The sequence below is a fragment of the Panthera pardus genome, unplaced genomic scaffold, assembly GCF_024362965.1.
Source record: "Panthera pardus isolate Hobbes unplaced genomic scaffold, ASM2436296v1 HiC_scaffold_26, whole genome shotgun sequence".
NCBI classification, from domain to species: Eukaryota; Metazoa; Chordata; class Mammalia; order Carnivora; family Felidae; genus Panthera; species Panthera pardus.
Window position 1 is genome coordinate 14,591,557 of NW_026526832.1, and position 16,808 is coordinate 14,608,364.

The 16,808-nt window shown below is 39.5% G+C and overlaps 1 protein-coding gene across 1 annotated transcript in view; it reads right to left on the reverse strand.

The window, feature by feature from the left end:
• TTC27 (tetratricopeptide repeat domain 27) overlaps positions 1-16,808 on the reverse strand; it is a 187,915-nt gene that overhangs the window by 35,415 nt on the left and 135,692 nt on the right. Inside the window, exons 14-15 of the mRNA XM_053891008.1 lie at positions 5,367-5,465; positions 1,255-1,307 (exon numbers count right to left, since the gene is read on the reverse strand). Coding sequence (XP_053746983.1) covers positions 1,255-1,307; positions 5,367-5,465 — 152 coding nt within the window. The remainder of the gene's footprint in view (positions 1-1,254; positions 1,308-5,366; positions 5,466-16,808) is intronic.

The window sequence follows — 16,808 nt, forward strand, 5'->3', positions numbered from 1 at the left end:
TTTCTCTTCTGAGACCTACAGAGAGTGCCTGGCATAGAATGAGTGTTCTAGGGGCGACTGGGGGGCTGTCAGCTAAGAGATGGATTCTAGACTTCAGCTCGGATCAGGATCTCACAGTTCATGAGTTCGAGCCCCACATCGGTGCAGCCTGCTTGGTATTCTGTCTCCCTCTCTCTCTGCCACTCCCCCACTTTCTCTCTATATCTCTACCAAAATAAATAAAAATAAACTTAAAAAAGAATGAGTGTTCCATGAATGTCACTATTATTAGAGCTCTTTGGTTTTTTTTAAAATTTTTTTAATGTTTATTTATTACTGAGAGAGAGAGAGAGAGAGAGAGAGAGAGAGCATGAGTGGGGGAGGGGCAAAGAGAGAGGGAGACACAGAATCTGAAGCAGGCTCCAGGCTTCAAACTGACAGCACAGAGCCCGACGTGGGGCTTGAACTCACAAACAACAAGATCGTGATCTGAGCCGAAGTCAGACGTTTAACCAACTGAGCCACCCAGGTGCCCTATTATAGCTCTTTTTGTATTTCCCATTTGATATTTACAATATACTACTTCTTTAAAAAATTTTTTAATGTTTATTTATTTTTGAGAGCGACAAAGAGCGTGAGCAAGGAAGGGGGAGGGGCAGAGAAAGAGGGAGACACAGATTCCGAAGCAGGCTCCAGGCTCTGAGCTGTCAGCACACAGCCCGACGCAGGGCTCAAACTCACATACGTGAGATCATGACCTGAGCAGAAGTCAGACACTTAACCAACTAAGCCACCCAGGTGCCCCTACCACATACTAGTTCTAATGCTAATCAATTTTTAAAATAATACAGTGATATTTTATTTTTTCAATCTATAATTCCTGAAGACATTGGTTCATACTTATATTTCTCAGTAATATCTAGTACACATCAAGCAATTGATACGAATCTATCAATGAAGTTGACTAACTAAAGGCATGCTTACTTTTATCATGCAATGAAATTTAGGATGTAAAACTTCAGTATCAAATAAAGATTCCAAATAATATTTCTTTTTTTATTACATGGTAAGTGTTTTCACGAAATAAGCTACGTTTAGAATTCAAATGGCTATATTAAGTCATTCTAATTCAAAGACATGGATGGGCAAGAGGAAAAGAAGGAAGGCACAACGTTCAGTGTTCAGTGGAAGAAAATCTCATTTGTTAAAAAAAAATTTTTTTTGAACTCACTCATTTTGGAAACTGAGTTCTTCATATTTGTCTCATGTACTTACTTTTGTTTCAATCGGATATAGGAAGTTGACAAATTGTTCCAAGCTTCAGCATTCTGAAATGATTGGGAATCCAGTTATACACCACTCTCATTTTGGTAAAATAACTGCTACCACCCAAAGTAGAACATATTTTCCGAGTCCAAGATGTGCTCTTTACAATCAGACTTGTCAATAAGGAATGTTCGAGTTGTAGGAGAAAATTCAATGAATTAAACTTCACTTGTATAATTTCAAACAAAAATGGTCAGCAAATCGACACAACTCTTACAGCACTAATTTGGAACTTAGCTAAGATTTTATTTACAAATTTAGATTTCCAAAATAACTGGACAATTTGCAACATAATTTACATAATATTTAGATTGATTACAAATCCAAGGCTATGCAGAATATTGTTTTTCATACCTTTTAAAATATTTATTGATTTTTTAGAGAGAGAGCATGAGTGGGGGAGGTAGAGACAGAGGGGGGGATAGAGGATCCGAAGTGGGCTCCGTGCTGGTAGCTTACAGCCCCAATGTGGGGCTTGAACTCATGAACCATGAGATCACGACCTAAGCCAAAGTTGGATGCTCAACTGACTGAGCCACCCAGGCGCCCCTGCTTTTCGTATATTGAAAGGCTTTGCTATTTTACCATCATCCTTCATCAGATAGGAGAATAAAGGAGTATGTGTTCTCCAGTGTTATTCCTACATATTTCATCAATCAAACATATTTCTTTCCCTATTCCTCTGTGCAATGACAAAAATAAATTAAAGCCATTGCACGAATGTTGATTCTAACAAGAACGATATGAATTATGCTTGTTCCTCTTTGTTGAGCTTTTTACAAAATATACAGTGTATAGTTTTCAGGTTCCAAATGTATGATTTAAAAATCAAGTGGCAATGGACCTCTGCTTGCAGACATAGCACAGTTAGTACCAGGCTAGCCTTGTTACAATAAAAAGCTACAAACTGGACAAAATTTAGGAAACAACTGTTTCTGAGAAGTTGGACAACAAGCAGCAAGGAACTGTGACCCTTAAGAGAAGGTAAACTGAGATGTCTCAACAATCAACCTACACCTCCATCTAGAGGCACTTTCAGGACTGCAGCACAGGGAGGAAAAAAATCAAACGAAGCAAGTCTTACTGAGATTAAGAAAAAGAGATCAAAGGCTCCTGGGTTAAGCAACCAACTCAGCTGGTTAAGCATCTTGATTTCAGCTCAGGTCACGATCTCAAGGTTGTGAGATGGAGCCCCATGTTGGGCTCCACACTAAGCAAGGAACCTGCTTGAGTCTCTCTCTCTCTCTCTGTCTTTCTCTCTGTCTCTCTCTCTCTGCTTCCCTGATCATGCACACATGTATGTTCGCTCTCTCTCTCTCAAGAAAAAAAAGATTAGAGTTCAGGGCTCAAATGTCGGCTAGAATTTGCAGGGCAAAAAAAAAAAACAAAAAAAACAAAAAAAACAAACAAAAAAAAACAGGGAAATGAGATCCGTGCAGAGAATAAGCTTCAGAAATCTCAATAAGTATCTCTGTGGGTCCTTGGCTGAATGTTAAGCTATACGTGCTCAGGGCAAAACTTCTTGAGGCCAAGCAGAGAACAACTGCCAGAGAGCTGTGAGCTGAACAGACATTCTGGAGGCCACACAATGCTAGGAGCTGTTCAAGTTCCAACCAACCAGAGTGTAGAACTGTTATTGATCACACATGGGATTAAGGTCAGCCACCAAAAGCTTACACCTCAGAGAAGCGTGATTACAACCCCAGAATAAGGACAATGCAACACCCACCCTAACAAAGCTTAAAATGAAGATGATCCACAAGTAAATTAGACAAATGCCAAAATAAAGTTCTACTTTCCTTGAGGGAAAACAACAAAACCCAGGAACTCAACAACACAGCATCCATGGTGTGTAGGATACAATTAAAACTCTTGACAGACGTGCAAACGAGCAAGAAAATTCATCCACAGCTGAAGGAAAAATTAGTAGAAACAGAGAAATGAAAGAGATGTAGGAATAACGAAAGACTTCAAAATAGTTGTTCTTAATACGAAGATTTGAAGAAGACATGAACACAGTAAGGGAACAACTTGGGAGTCTCAGAAACATGAAAACTGTAAAAAGGACTAAAGAAAACACATTATCTGAAATGATGCACAGCCTTCTTAAATTGAGAAATAACTGCTATATAACACTGTCTCATTTTTAGGTGTGTAATTGATGATTTCATACATTTATATACTGTAAAACGATCACTGTAATAAGTTTAGTCAACATCCACCAACCATAAGGTGTTATCCACCTTATCCACACATAAGGTGTGATGAGTTTAATAAACAGATTTAACAGCAGATTGGACATAAATGTCAGAGCTAAAAGAATAAAACTCTTAGAAGAAAAGATAGGGGTAAATCTTCATGACCTTAAATCTGGCAATGGATTCTTACATATGACCCCAAACACATGAGCAATAAGAGAAAAAAACAGATAAGTTGGGGCTCATCTAAACTAAAAACTGTTGTATCTCAAAAGGCACCATCAAGAAAGTGAAAAACAGGTACAGAATGGGAGAAAATATTTGCAAATCATATATCTGATATGGGTCTTGTATCTAGGATGTATAAAGAACACCTATAAACTCAACAATAAAAAGACAACTAACCCAATTTAAAACTGGGCAAAGGATGTCAACAAACAAATATTTTTCTAAAGATGAATGGACACAAATGGCCAATAAGCATATGGAAAGATGCTCAACATCACTAGCCATCAGGGAAATGGAAAATGAAGCCACAACAAGATCCCACCTCCAAGGATGACTAGAATCAATAAGACAGATAATAACAAGAGCTACCAAAGTGTGGAGAAACGGGAACCCCCATACATTGCTGGTGGGGATGTAAAATGGTGATTTAGAAAACAGTCTGACAGTTTCTCAAAATCTTGAACACAAAGCTAACATACCCAGTAACTCTACTAGTAGGCACATACCTAAGAGAAATAGAATCATATATCTGTGATTCTATTTATTTACACAAAAATCTATTTATTTACACAAATAAATCTATAAATCTATTTATTTTCACAAAAACTGTAAATGACTATGAAAATAGCCAAAAAATGGAAACAATTCAAACGTCCAACAATGTAAGAGTACGTGACATGATATGCCCATATAACGGACTATTAGTTGGCCGTAAAACGGAAAGAAGTACTGATGTGTGCAACAACGTGGGTGAACTGGGAAAACACTGATCAAAGTGAAAGAGGCCACAAGAGACCGCATAGCATAGGATTCCATGTATAGGAAGTGTCCGGAACAGGCAAAGCCACATTAGTGGTTGCCTGGGGCATGGCGTGGAGGGTAATGAGTGGAAGGTGTTTGGAAGAAATGAGGAATGACTACTAATGAGTACAGGGGGGTTCTTTTTATGATAATAAAAATGTTCTAAAATTGATTGTGGTGACAGTCACACAATGCTGAATATACCAAGAAATCACTGTATTTTACCTTTGAATGGAGGAACTACATGATATGTGAATTATTTATCATCTCAGTGAAACTATTAACTATTAAAGGACTGTAAACTAAAAGAACTTTCTAATAATGCAATGAACATAGGCAGCACATGTTACTGAATGATAGAATAGATGCGACATTTTGCTATATACTTAAGTATAATTTTAACTAAAAAACTGTTGTATCAAACTTATTTTCCATGAATAAGTTAGTTATTATAAGAAAAAACTTATTTCTAGATTTATAAATAATTTACCTTAATGTGTGACTTTCTGTCAAAGGTATATTTTCTTCCAATTGGTTTTCTTTTTATTTTAACATAAAATAATAGAAAATTTGAATTTTTTTCCATCTTTTATCTTTTTTTTTTTATTGTGATAAGAACCCTTAATATGAGATCTACCCTCTCTCCAAAATTGTAAGTACACAACACAGTACGGTTAACCACAGGCACAATGTTGAACAGCAGATCTCTAGAATCTATTCATTCTGTATAACTGAAACTATGTACCCACAGGAATTACTGAACTACAGTACAATTCAAGTAACTCAGAGAATATCCCAGAGCTGTGAGAAGAGGAGGAGACCCAACAAACTCACATCGGGTTCTAGAGTCACACAGCGCTGAAATGCCTTCGCCGAACCTGCATAGTCTTCCAAGGCCAAACAGGCACAGCCAAGAGAAAACCACACCCCGAGCTGCAAAGACAAAAAAGCCAAAGTCATGCAAGCACATACAGACATCTATAGGATATTTACCTTACATTTTACATTAGTTTCAATGTATGAAATTTAGTAACAGAGGTGAATTTCTTCATAGAGTTTTCAAAGCTAACACAACACCAAAAGCATGTGCAATATCACTGCATGTCTTTTGCTGAGAAACACCATTCTTTGTGTTAACCAAACGCCATAAATGCAATCAAGAGCTCTGTCTATAAACCCTGATAGTACCAATTTGGGATTAATCTAACATTTTTAGTGAGTATCAACTATGTCAAAAGTTTACAAAGTATTGGGGCCCCTGGGTGGTTCGGTTGGTTAAGCGTCCGACTTTGGCTCAGGTCATAAGTTGGGGCTCATAGCCCGTTGAGTTAGAGCCCTGCGTCAGGCTCTGTGCTGACAGCTCAGAGCCTGGAGCCTGCTTCAGATTCTGTGTCTCCTTCTCTCTCTGCTCCTCCTCCGCTAGCATTCTCTCTCTCAAAAATAAAATAGAAAGATAAAAAAAATTTTTAAGTATACAAAATATCAGAAAATTCACAACTGATAAATGTATAACAAACTTGAGAGGGGAAAAAAAAAAAACCCAAAAAACTCTTGCTTTCATCTTCAAGTTAGACCACAAACAATTCTGCAGTTTAAACAAAAGTAACTGCTCTACCATGTATCTGCTTGGGCATGCCTGAAAATAATGTAGAAAAAGCGGGCTGAGAATCTGGATTGCCAAATAGTCATTCAAAATGGAAATCCTGACTTAGGTCAGTAAGATGTATGAGCACAGAGATTTCGAAAGAAAAAAATAAATAAAATTAAAAAAAAAAACAGGTGAATTAGGAAGTAGCTATTGAAATTACAAAAGAATTCTTTGTATCACAGGGCTTCCTTAAAATTCAATAGCCTCTATCAAAAGGAAGATAAAACTGATAAAAATTTCAATGAAATTGGTCAGAAATGCAGCTGTTTCAAGGCAAGTTTGCTTTTCTTCTGGATACGGTCAGTAAGGGCAGCAGCAGAATGTAGCCTATTCGGTTCACGGACTCCCAGGACAAAGGCAGGGAGCAGGCAGACAGGTCTGGTGGCACCCTTCAGGGTGGGAAAGGAAATCAGGTGCTCTGTTATCTGCCCGTAGCCTTCCACAGAGACAGCGCAGGAGGCGCCCCCACATCCCTCCTCCCCCCAGCCATTTTCACAAAACTTGTTCCATATGGCTAGTTGGGGCCTGAACGGTTTTTAAGCAGATAAAGATTTTTAGCCGATAATTAGAGATAAGGCTTAAAAAGCAAACATCCTTGGGCAATTTAACACTTTGCCTTGAATTCACAAGAGGCTATAAATAACTGCTATCAGGAGCCTTTATGGAGAACAGATTTTGTTAGAGGAATAGGTAAGGACTGAAAAGAGGGTGGGTGTGTGTTTGGTGGGAGGGGGGAGAAGGTAGAGATACCAGGTTGAAGCAAAGTTAGTTCACTTTACTGAATCAAGGGGCTAACAGCACTTGAAAAGAGACCTCATTACACTTTGCTTTCATCAGTTTTTTACAGAATCTAGAGACCAAACCATACTCACTAAATATAATACATTCTGAGCTCACCTAAAGTCTGATGCTAACTTATAAACAATATATAAAACAAGCTCTCTAACTTCTAACCAATGTGTAAGTTACAAAATCTGTCTTATATTTCATCAGGTATAAGGTACACCTGTTTTTCACCATTTAACAGTTCTGAAATAGATCCAACAGCTTTGTCAGAGTTTATTGGAGGCATTTTATTTTCTATACAAGGTGGCACTTAAAATAAATGTGCCTCTTACAACTGATGGTATCTTACATCCAATGAATTATGGTTACAAGTTTACTTGGAAGAAGGGATACCTCATTCTGGGACTAAAGGAAGAACAATGAAAATTACACTCAAAGTTCTCAAAACCCATGTGCCGTGCTTGCTTTCTGCAAATAAACTTCCCACAAAATTATTTCACAAGTGTCATTATTTAAAAAAAAAAAAAAAAAGTAAGTGTAAATTCAAGATGTAAATAAAGAACTTTATTTTTCAATCCACCTGGCAAGACAAAGGTTACAAATCTAAAATTAGCAATTACTCATAGCTCTAAAACAAGCTGGTAATGAGATTATTATTTACCTTTAAGGTTTTGAAAGAAGTCAATGTTTTGTAACTAGTGTCTTAAAACCAAAATAAATTTAATGAAAATCAGGCTGATGACTTCATTTAATATATAGTATTATGGTTCTCTCTCTTTTTTTTACTCTTGGTCATTTGTGTTGTTTTAATAATTTGCATGTGAAGGAAAATTCTAGGACCATTAACTGCTAGTAGATTTCCATCTGTTGATAAGATATAATTACATGGGAGATGGTTTTTGCACACACCCTATTCTTTGAAATCATGAAATGGCTTTTTAAAAAACAAACTCAAGGATCTTCTAATTGCTTGTAGCTGACACACTAAACCATAAATAATACATTCAGATGTTTCTCCATTGAGGTCCTCAGGATTTGGAGGACGAAGGAGAATATTTGGTGCCTCTTTTACTTTTTTCGTTTTTAACGATTACTTAAACGATTAATGCCAATAGTGCATCAAGATGCCAGTCAGGCTCTTAAGAACAGAACATCATGGGACACCTAGGTTAAGCATCCGACTCTTGACTGTGGCTCAGGACATGATCTCATGGTTCATGAAATCAAGCCCCAACCATGGGCTCTGCGTTGAGCATGGAGCCTTCTTGAGATTCTCCCTCTCCTTCTCTCTCTCTGTCCCTCCCCTGCTCAGACACACACACTCTCTCTCTCTCAAAATAAATAAACATTAAAAAAAAAAAAAAAGAAACGTATTTAAAAGAAAAAAGCACATCGTAAGAGAAAAAAATCAAAAGCCTCCGAAAAACCTTAATAGATGATTCCCCAAATTAAAATTGTATATGCTTGAGTACGAAAGACCTCTCTACCTTTCAGTCCAGTACAATCAGGTGGGGATATGATGTTAGCCTCACCACTTTTTCTAGAAGCTACACTTAAAAAGTAAAAAGGGGGATATGTAGCTGGCTCAGTCAGTGGAGCATGCGACTCTTGATATCAGGGCTGTGAGTTCAAGCCCCACGTTGGATGTAGAGATCTTAAAAAAAAAAAAATCTAGGTCCTCTGACCGAGACCCTTGCTTGGGCTCCTACCTTTCACATGCTATATATAGCCTCTCTTGTTCCTCTCTATACAATGGCAATCAGAATAATTAGCACTTAGTGAGCAGCTACTATGTGTGCCAAGCACTGACATCAGGAGCTTTCCATACATTACCTCAGTTCTTCTTCACGGGACCCTCTCCAGGTAGTAAATATTACCCTACTACTTCCTCCTCATTAGAGAGATGACGATGGGCCACAGAGTCAGTCCCTGACAGAGCAGAGATCTGACCCAGTCGGCGGGACTGCAGAGCCCACGTCTTCTCCACGTGGCCACCCTGTCTCCCACTGTACCATCTGTCCACACACAGCCATGATTGATGGCAATCCCATCCTCGTCACCAATGACGCAAGACAGGAAAAAAAGAACGGTTAATATGGGCTGGGAAAACCCAGGAGATCAAATGTTTAAGAACTGGAGCATATCCACCCCCGCAAAAGCTCTCCCAATTAGGCAAGTGGACAGAGGTGAGGCACAAGAATGGATGACCATGTTTAGTTGGAGGGGAGGGCTGAAAGGCAAACCCTTGTCAGAGGGACTGGGCAAGAATGGAGAAACAACCATCGGGTAGAGAGGCTCCGGTTGAGATTTCTGTAGTGTTTATTCCAGCACAAACTGTGAGGCCGGCTGCTCATAGGAAGGGCAAAGATCTTTAGAAGTGGACAGTCTAGCTTTTTCTCTGAGGGAGCCAATACAGAAACACTAATGCAGGCCAATTATTTATTTTGAATATGATGATATATGCACTTAAAGAATGGTTTAAAATTATTTTAAAAATAATTAAGAAAGAACAAGACTGATTGAGAACGTGGTCTCTGAGTTTCCCTCACAAAGCCCCTTAGAGAAACAGTGGAACAGAGGGGAAGACGGATGACTGAGATTCAAGACGCTCTGAGTAACTTAACCTCTGGGTCTCCGTCACCCAAATGTTACATGGGGATCTGAGGAAGCAAACACCCAAGATTCTGAAAACCCAGAGGTGACAGGCTTCAAAGGCACCTTAGTGCCATCTAGTGGCAAAGTAAGTACCCTGGCGACACAAACCGGAGAATCCGCAGGTTTGAAGAGTCCGGAGGGAATCAATTCATTTAGAAGCCTTAGAAATCAATTCAAAAGAGGCAGAGGGAAAAACAAGGCCTAGAGAGGAAGTAATCTGCCTAGAGCCACACAATGCACACAATGGCTCCTGGTTCCTGGTGTGCAACAGGTGTGGTGAACACAGAGACCACAATACATTAGCCTCAAAAATTAAAATAGAAATCAAAGTTAAAAAAAAAAAAAAAGGAATTAAACAGTTTGCTACTCCGAGGGCTAACAAAGACTAAGCACCACTAGGCAAAGGGTGTGGATTATTTTTACAATAAAAAAGTTAATTTGGGGCACCTGGGTGGCTCAGTCAGTTAAGCGTTCGACTTCAGCTCAGGGCATGATCTCACAGTTCGTGGGTTTGAGCCCCATATCAGGCTCTGTGCTGACAACTCGGAGCCTGACGCCTGCTTCAGATTCTGTCTCCTTCTCTCTCTCTGTCCCTCTCCCGCTCACATTGTCTCTCTCTGTCTTTCAAAAATGAATAGACGTTAAAAAAATTTTTTTAAGTTAATTTTTACAGGAGTCTTAAAGTACATCCATGCTAGGTACCATTTGCTTATGTATTACAATTTTCTTTCTTAAATGAAGAGTCTACTGCTCAAATCTACTTCCTCCTCAAAGCTTCTGCAGAAGAAATAATCAGCAGCTTCACATTTTTGCTAAATTTCCTTACAGGATTGACTGTTTGAATTTTTTTTTTTTATGTCATGTAAAACGTTCAACATGTTATAACGAATCCTAAAGCCAAGCCATGCTCTCTATCCCTCCTTTCCACGTCCCTGACTCATTCCCATGACCCCCAAATTCAGATAAGTTGTTGAATGTGGTTTCCTTAAACAGGAAATGACCCAAGACAAATCCAAGAGCGATACCAATGTTCTTTGGTAACGGCTTTTTTCTAAAGTAATGCTTGGTGCTCATATTCTTTAAAAATGTGCACCACCAACTCTTTCATAACCAAATTTCTCATATCCTCCCTAAGGAAACACAAGTCCCAGGCTGCCAGCTTCTCTCTCTCTCTAAAGGAAAAATTTCCTCTATTTCAGTGTCTTGCTTAAACTACAGGATCAGGGCGCCTAGGTGCTCAGTCAGATAAGCATCCAACTTTGACTCGGGTCATGATCTCAGGGTTCCTGGGATAGAGCCCCCCATTGGGCTCTGTGCTGACAGCTCAGAGCCCAGGGCCTGCTTCAGATTCTGTGTCTCCCTTTCTCTCTGCCCCTCCCCTACTCACACTCTGTCTCTCTCTCAAAACTAAACACTTAAAAAATAATTAAACTACAGGATGAACTAAACTTTATACATATTTTTTTCTTTAACTAGACAGGCTATTAATTGTTTAACGTCCCCCTTTATAAATTTTTTTTTTAACGTTTATTTATTTTTGAGACAGAGAGAGACAGAGCATGAACAGGGGAGGGGAAGAGAGAGAGGGAGACACAGAATCTGAAACAGGCTCCAGGCTCTGAGCTGTCAGCACAGAGCCCGACGCGGGGCTCGAACTCACGGACTGTGAGATCATGACCTGAGCCGAAGTCGGACACTCAACCGACCAAGCCACCCAGGCGCCCCTAACGTCCCCCTTTTATTCCTTTCCCCGATTTGGTTATGACTGGCTCTTACATTTGCCCACTCTTTCCAGAGAACGTATAATGTGAGGACATACAGGTGTTCAGGTATTATCTGCATGTGAGACTCCCATGTTAGATGTAGCCCCCTAATTTTAGGCTACAGATAATGGGGCAGTGATGACTTCCTTCCACCATTACCACCGCACTGCAACAGGCAGGAGAGAAATGTGACATCTATGACTGAGAATGCGCTACGGGAAACATGCTAGACACTTGACATACGTTGGCTCTGATTTCCCCAGCAGCACACTGAGATGGGGATTGTATCTCCACCTCACAAATGAGGAAACAGAGGCTCAGAAAGATGAGGGGATTTACCTTCCTTGTGTTCCTGGGGTCGCCAGGGTTTGGAGCCGGGTTTACAGCAGCAAAGCTTCCGCCCTCCCCACTGCCCTTCAGCCACAGCTATGGCCCAGATGTTACTAAGGGGCTCGTGTTTCTTGGCAGTTATGCAAGTTAGACTTTAAGAGTTTCATTTTTCATTGGTTACCAATATGAGAAAGGAAGAACAAAAAGGAAAGAATCTCTTTTTTCTCTCCATATTATTCACATATGTTCATTCTGTCTTCTCCATCGGAATGTAAGCTCCAATTCCTCGCGTCTTTCCACCACGGTGAATACCAGTTCACGACAGAAACTCGAGAACTCCGTTTCAAATAAAAACGCTTTCTTCTTTCAAAAACCACAATGAAATAGAAAATTAACCGCTACACATCAAGGGAGAGCACAAGCTCCCGAGATAACTCACAATTCTATCAGAGTCTTGTGCCCTGGAAGTGTGGTCTTACGTACAGAATGGGCTGGGAAGGGCCTCCCTGGTTCCTCTCAAACTCCCTGGTCTTCGCAGACACACGCGCTGTCACCTGCTGGATCGTTACGGAATGTGCAACTTACAACTTCTCTTCGTTCCTGATGAAAACCCCAGCGGGTCTTCATTAAAGGAAGAATGAAATTCAAACTTGACAGTTCTGCATTCAAAGCTTTCCCACAGCTTCTAACTCGACCTCAACCAAATCCACCATTACTTCCTAACCTTAAGACGACATCCTCTAGAGGCAAGAGGGAAGAGGTTGAGAGTAAGCGCTCTGGAACCAGAAAGCCCAGGTTCAAATCCCCACTCCACCCATTACAGGCTGTGGGAACTGGTGCAAATCGCTTAACCCTGTGTTTCCTTATCTGTGAAATGAGGGTAAAAGCAGTAAGTACCTCAAGGATTAAAGGCTGTGGTGGGGATTAAAAGTACACGTAAAATGTTGACACTAGAACCTGGCACCTAGTAAATACTTGATGTTAGCTGCTGCTATTATTATTATTAAATAAAAAAATAAACAGTGCAAACCAAGAGGTCCCGAGAAACCCTTCCTGGCTACATGGTTGGTTTTTGCATCTGCTAGTCTCTCTACTGAAACCCGTTTTCTCAACATCTGCCTCCCGTCCAAACCCCAACCATTTCTCCTAGTTCAGAGCATCTGCACCAGGCCTCTTCTGACCATTCACATCCTCATTCATAATGCCACCCCTAGGCATCCGAAGCATGCTGTCTATTTACTCTACCCCTTGGTCACAGAGTTATTTCTGCCTCCTCTCCTCATTTAGCCCATATAAACCACAGGAGGGTGAGAGGCCATGTCTTAACACAATTCTTTCATATCCCCCTCAGTACCTCAAAATGGTTTACGCTTACATTCTAGTTCAGACTATAGAAGATGCGTAAGAAAACAGAAAATGCTATTATAATAGTGATGCTCTCATCTTCTTTCCAGTCTCATTAGAAATATTATGCCTTTTCCAGAGCTAATACCTTCATCTCTTCCCCTCAGTTCACTCTTCCCTAGAGTGATCTTCTCTAGTTATCTTCCCCTCTCTCTGTAACATTCAATCTTTCCTCCCTCTGCTGTATTCACCCTCTCCTCTATCCAATGCCCTCAACCATGTAAAGGTCTCCGTATCTTGAAACATTTTACTTGCCTCTTCTGCCCCTTGTACAATACTCTACATTCTGGCTCTCATCTCTTTGACACGCTCCTAATATGAACAGTCGACTGATGCTACATCCATTTCCTCATGCGCTGCCCAGTCTAAACCTCCCGAAGCTGGTTCTGAAGGTCGTCAGTGACCTCCAAATCCAGTGGCCTCTTCTTGGCCTTCTCTGGACCTCATCACTACACATCACATCACTCACTGACACTTGTTCCTTTAGTTTCCAAAAATCCTTTCCATGAATCCCTACTCCTCTGACCAATACTCTGGTTTCTTTTGTTTGAATCTTTTTTCACTGGTGCTACTTCTACTTTCCTCCAACTGTTGCTCAAAGGTTAGGATTTTGCTCAGCATTCTCTTCCAAGATTTTCTGTCAAGAACTCATTCACTCACATGGCTTTACTTACTTCCACAAAAAAGCCCCAACCTGAAAGTTCAACTGTGGTCTTACTACCGGGCTTCGGACTCTAGGTCCAATGGACGATCGGCCACCTCTGCTTGGATACAGCAACATGTCCTCGTGTTCAGTATCCAAAATCACATTATCTTCTCCCGTAAAAGATCTTTTCCCTTCCTCCTGAATTCTCTACATTCTATCAATGGGGACATTTTCCTTTTTAATCAGACAATTGAGGAAACTGGCATCCTCTCGGATTCTAAGCTCTCCCTCCATCCTGCCAGTCCAAATGACAAGGTCTCAGAAGATTTTCCTTTGTAATGAGGCTTCACCCCGTTCGATCTTTCCTCTTGCTGCCCATTCATCCATGACATTCATTCCTTATTTAAACCTCCTACAATACTACTTTTGTCCTATCACTCTTTTGTTCAAAACCACATCAGACTTCCACATCCACGGGGTTGGAAGATCCTGAAGGAGGGCATTTAAGGCCCTTCAAAAACTAGTTCTATCCATATCATTCCCCACCGGAAACTCTCCGCTCTTTGCTGATAGCCTGACACAGCCTAATTCATTCCCACATCCGTGTGTGTACGTGGTAGGCTCTCGATAATGCTTAGTTAGGCAACCATGTAACATACTTGATCAAAATGCAACATTTTTGAAAGTGAAATGGAGCATTAAAAAATAATTAAAGTTACATACATTAAAAAAGACCTTATTTATTGGCCAACAAATTGTTGAACAACAAATTGGTTTTACTGTACCAGGGAACCTATAAGATTGTCCTGTTCAAAACTGAAAAATAAAAATATATTAAAGTAAAAATGTTTAAATGTTAAACATTTAAAATAACAAAAGGAACATAATCAAGCTATACATTTATGACATCTGAACATTTCTGTAATATACTATAGATTTAAAATTACTTAAATTTTATCAGCATTTATAAACTTTAACCATTTCCTTAATCATATCTAATCTAATACCGTATTGCTGTTTTACTGATTAATTTCTTTTTTCATTATGATCTTAGTACTTACAATTTTTTCATAAAATTACCTGTCTACTCCAGTGTTGTTCTTTATGGTTAATTGTCAAATTTATTGCTAATACATTTAAAACGGTTAAAACTTCTGATGGACTCTTGTCAGTAGGCCATAATGATTTTAGTTGAGAAAATATTCTTTCTAAATGTAGTGAGGAAAAATTAAAAATAGAACTCCCATATGACGCAGCAAATTCCACTCTGGGGTATATATTTGAAGGAAATGAAATCACTGTCTTGAAGAGGTATCTGCACCCTCATATTCACTGCAGCATTATTCACAAAGGCCAAAACATGTGAACAATCTAATTGTCTGTGGATAGAGGAATGGGTAAGAAAATGTGTACACACACACATACCCACACACACAAAAAGAGAAATATTATTCAGCCATAAAAAAAAAAGAAGGAAATCCTGCCTTTTGTGACAACATGGACGGACTCTGAGGACGTTATGCTGAGTGAAGTAAGTCAGACAGAGAGAGACAAATACAAATACTGCATGTTCCTGCTTCTACGTGGACTCTAAAAATGATGAACTCTAGAAACAGAATGGTGGTTGCCAGGGGCCGAGCAGGTAAGAGAAATGGGACGATTTTGGTCAAAGGGCTCAAACTTCCAGTTGTAAAGATGAATAAGTTCTGGGGTTCTAACATACAGCATGGGGATTATAGTTAACAAGACTGTATCATATACTTGAAAGTTGCCAAGAGAGTAGATTTTAAATGTTATCAACACACACACACACACACACACACACACACACACACACACACGTAATTATGTAAGGTGACAGAGATGTTAATACAATGCTACTATGGTAATCATTTTGCAATACAAGTATCAATCACAATGTATACCTCCAACTTACACCATGTAATATGTGAATTATACCTCAATAAAGCTGGGAAAAAAATTTAATATTTATTTTGAGAGAGAGAATGCACATGTACGAGTACAAGTTGGGGAAGGGCAGAGAAAGAGGTAAAGAGAGAATCCCAAGCAGGCTCCATGCTCAGCATCGAGTCCGACCCGAGACTTGATTTCAGACAGCAAAATTATGACCTGAGCTGATACCAAGTGTTGGATGCTTAACCAACTGAACCACCTAGGCACCTTAACCTGAAAAAAATTTTAATGCGCTGAGATAACTGGTAAACTCAGAGCAACTGCTATTAAACAGAGGATATTCTGAATACTAGTCTTGTTAATATTGAAACTTATAAATATTTTTCTTAAGTATTGTCTTTTTGCCTCCATTTAGAGTGCCTTTCTTCAACAAATATATATACTGTATGTATAATTTATTTTTTTTTAATTTATTTTTTTTAATGTTTTTTATTTATTTTTGAGACAGAGAGAGACACCGCATGAACGGGGGAGGGGCAGAGAGAGAGGGAGACACAGAATCGGAAGCAAGCTCCAGGCTCTGAGCCGTCAGCCCAGAGCCCGACGCGGGGCCCGAACTCACGGACCGCGAGATCGTGACCTGAGCCAAAGCCGGACGCCCAACAGACTGAGCCACCCAGGCGCCCCTGTATAATTTATTTTTAAGTAGGCTTCATGCTCAGCGCAGAGTCAAACATGGGCTTGAACTCAAGACCCTGAGATCAAGACCTGAGCTGAGATCAAGAGTTGGATGCTTAACTGACTGAGACACCCAGGCACCTTCAACAAATATTTTTAATAAGACAAAATTCATAAAATAAATTGTTTCTATTTATTATTCTTCATAAGTTTCACCAAATTTAGACACTGATAAATTATAGGCTTCAATTCTAGTATAGAATATAAATTAATTCATTTAAAATCAGAAGATCAATAAAAGTTTCCTACAAATTATTATTGAGGTTTTAAGTACAATGGTATTATGGTTACTTTTTAAAGTCATTTCTTCAGAGATATATACTCAAACATTTTTAACAGAGGGGTGTCTGGGTGGCTCAGTCAGTTAAGTGGCCAACTTCAGCTCAGGTCAT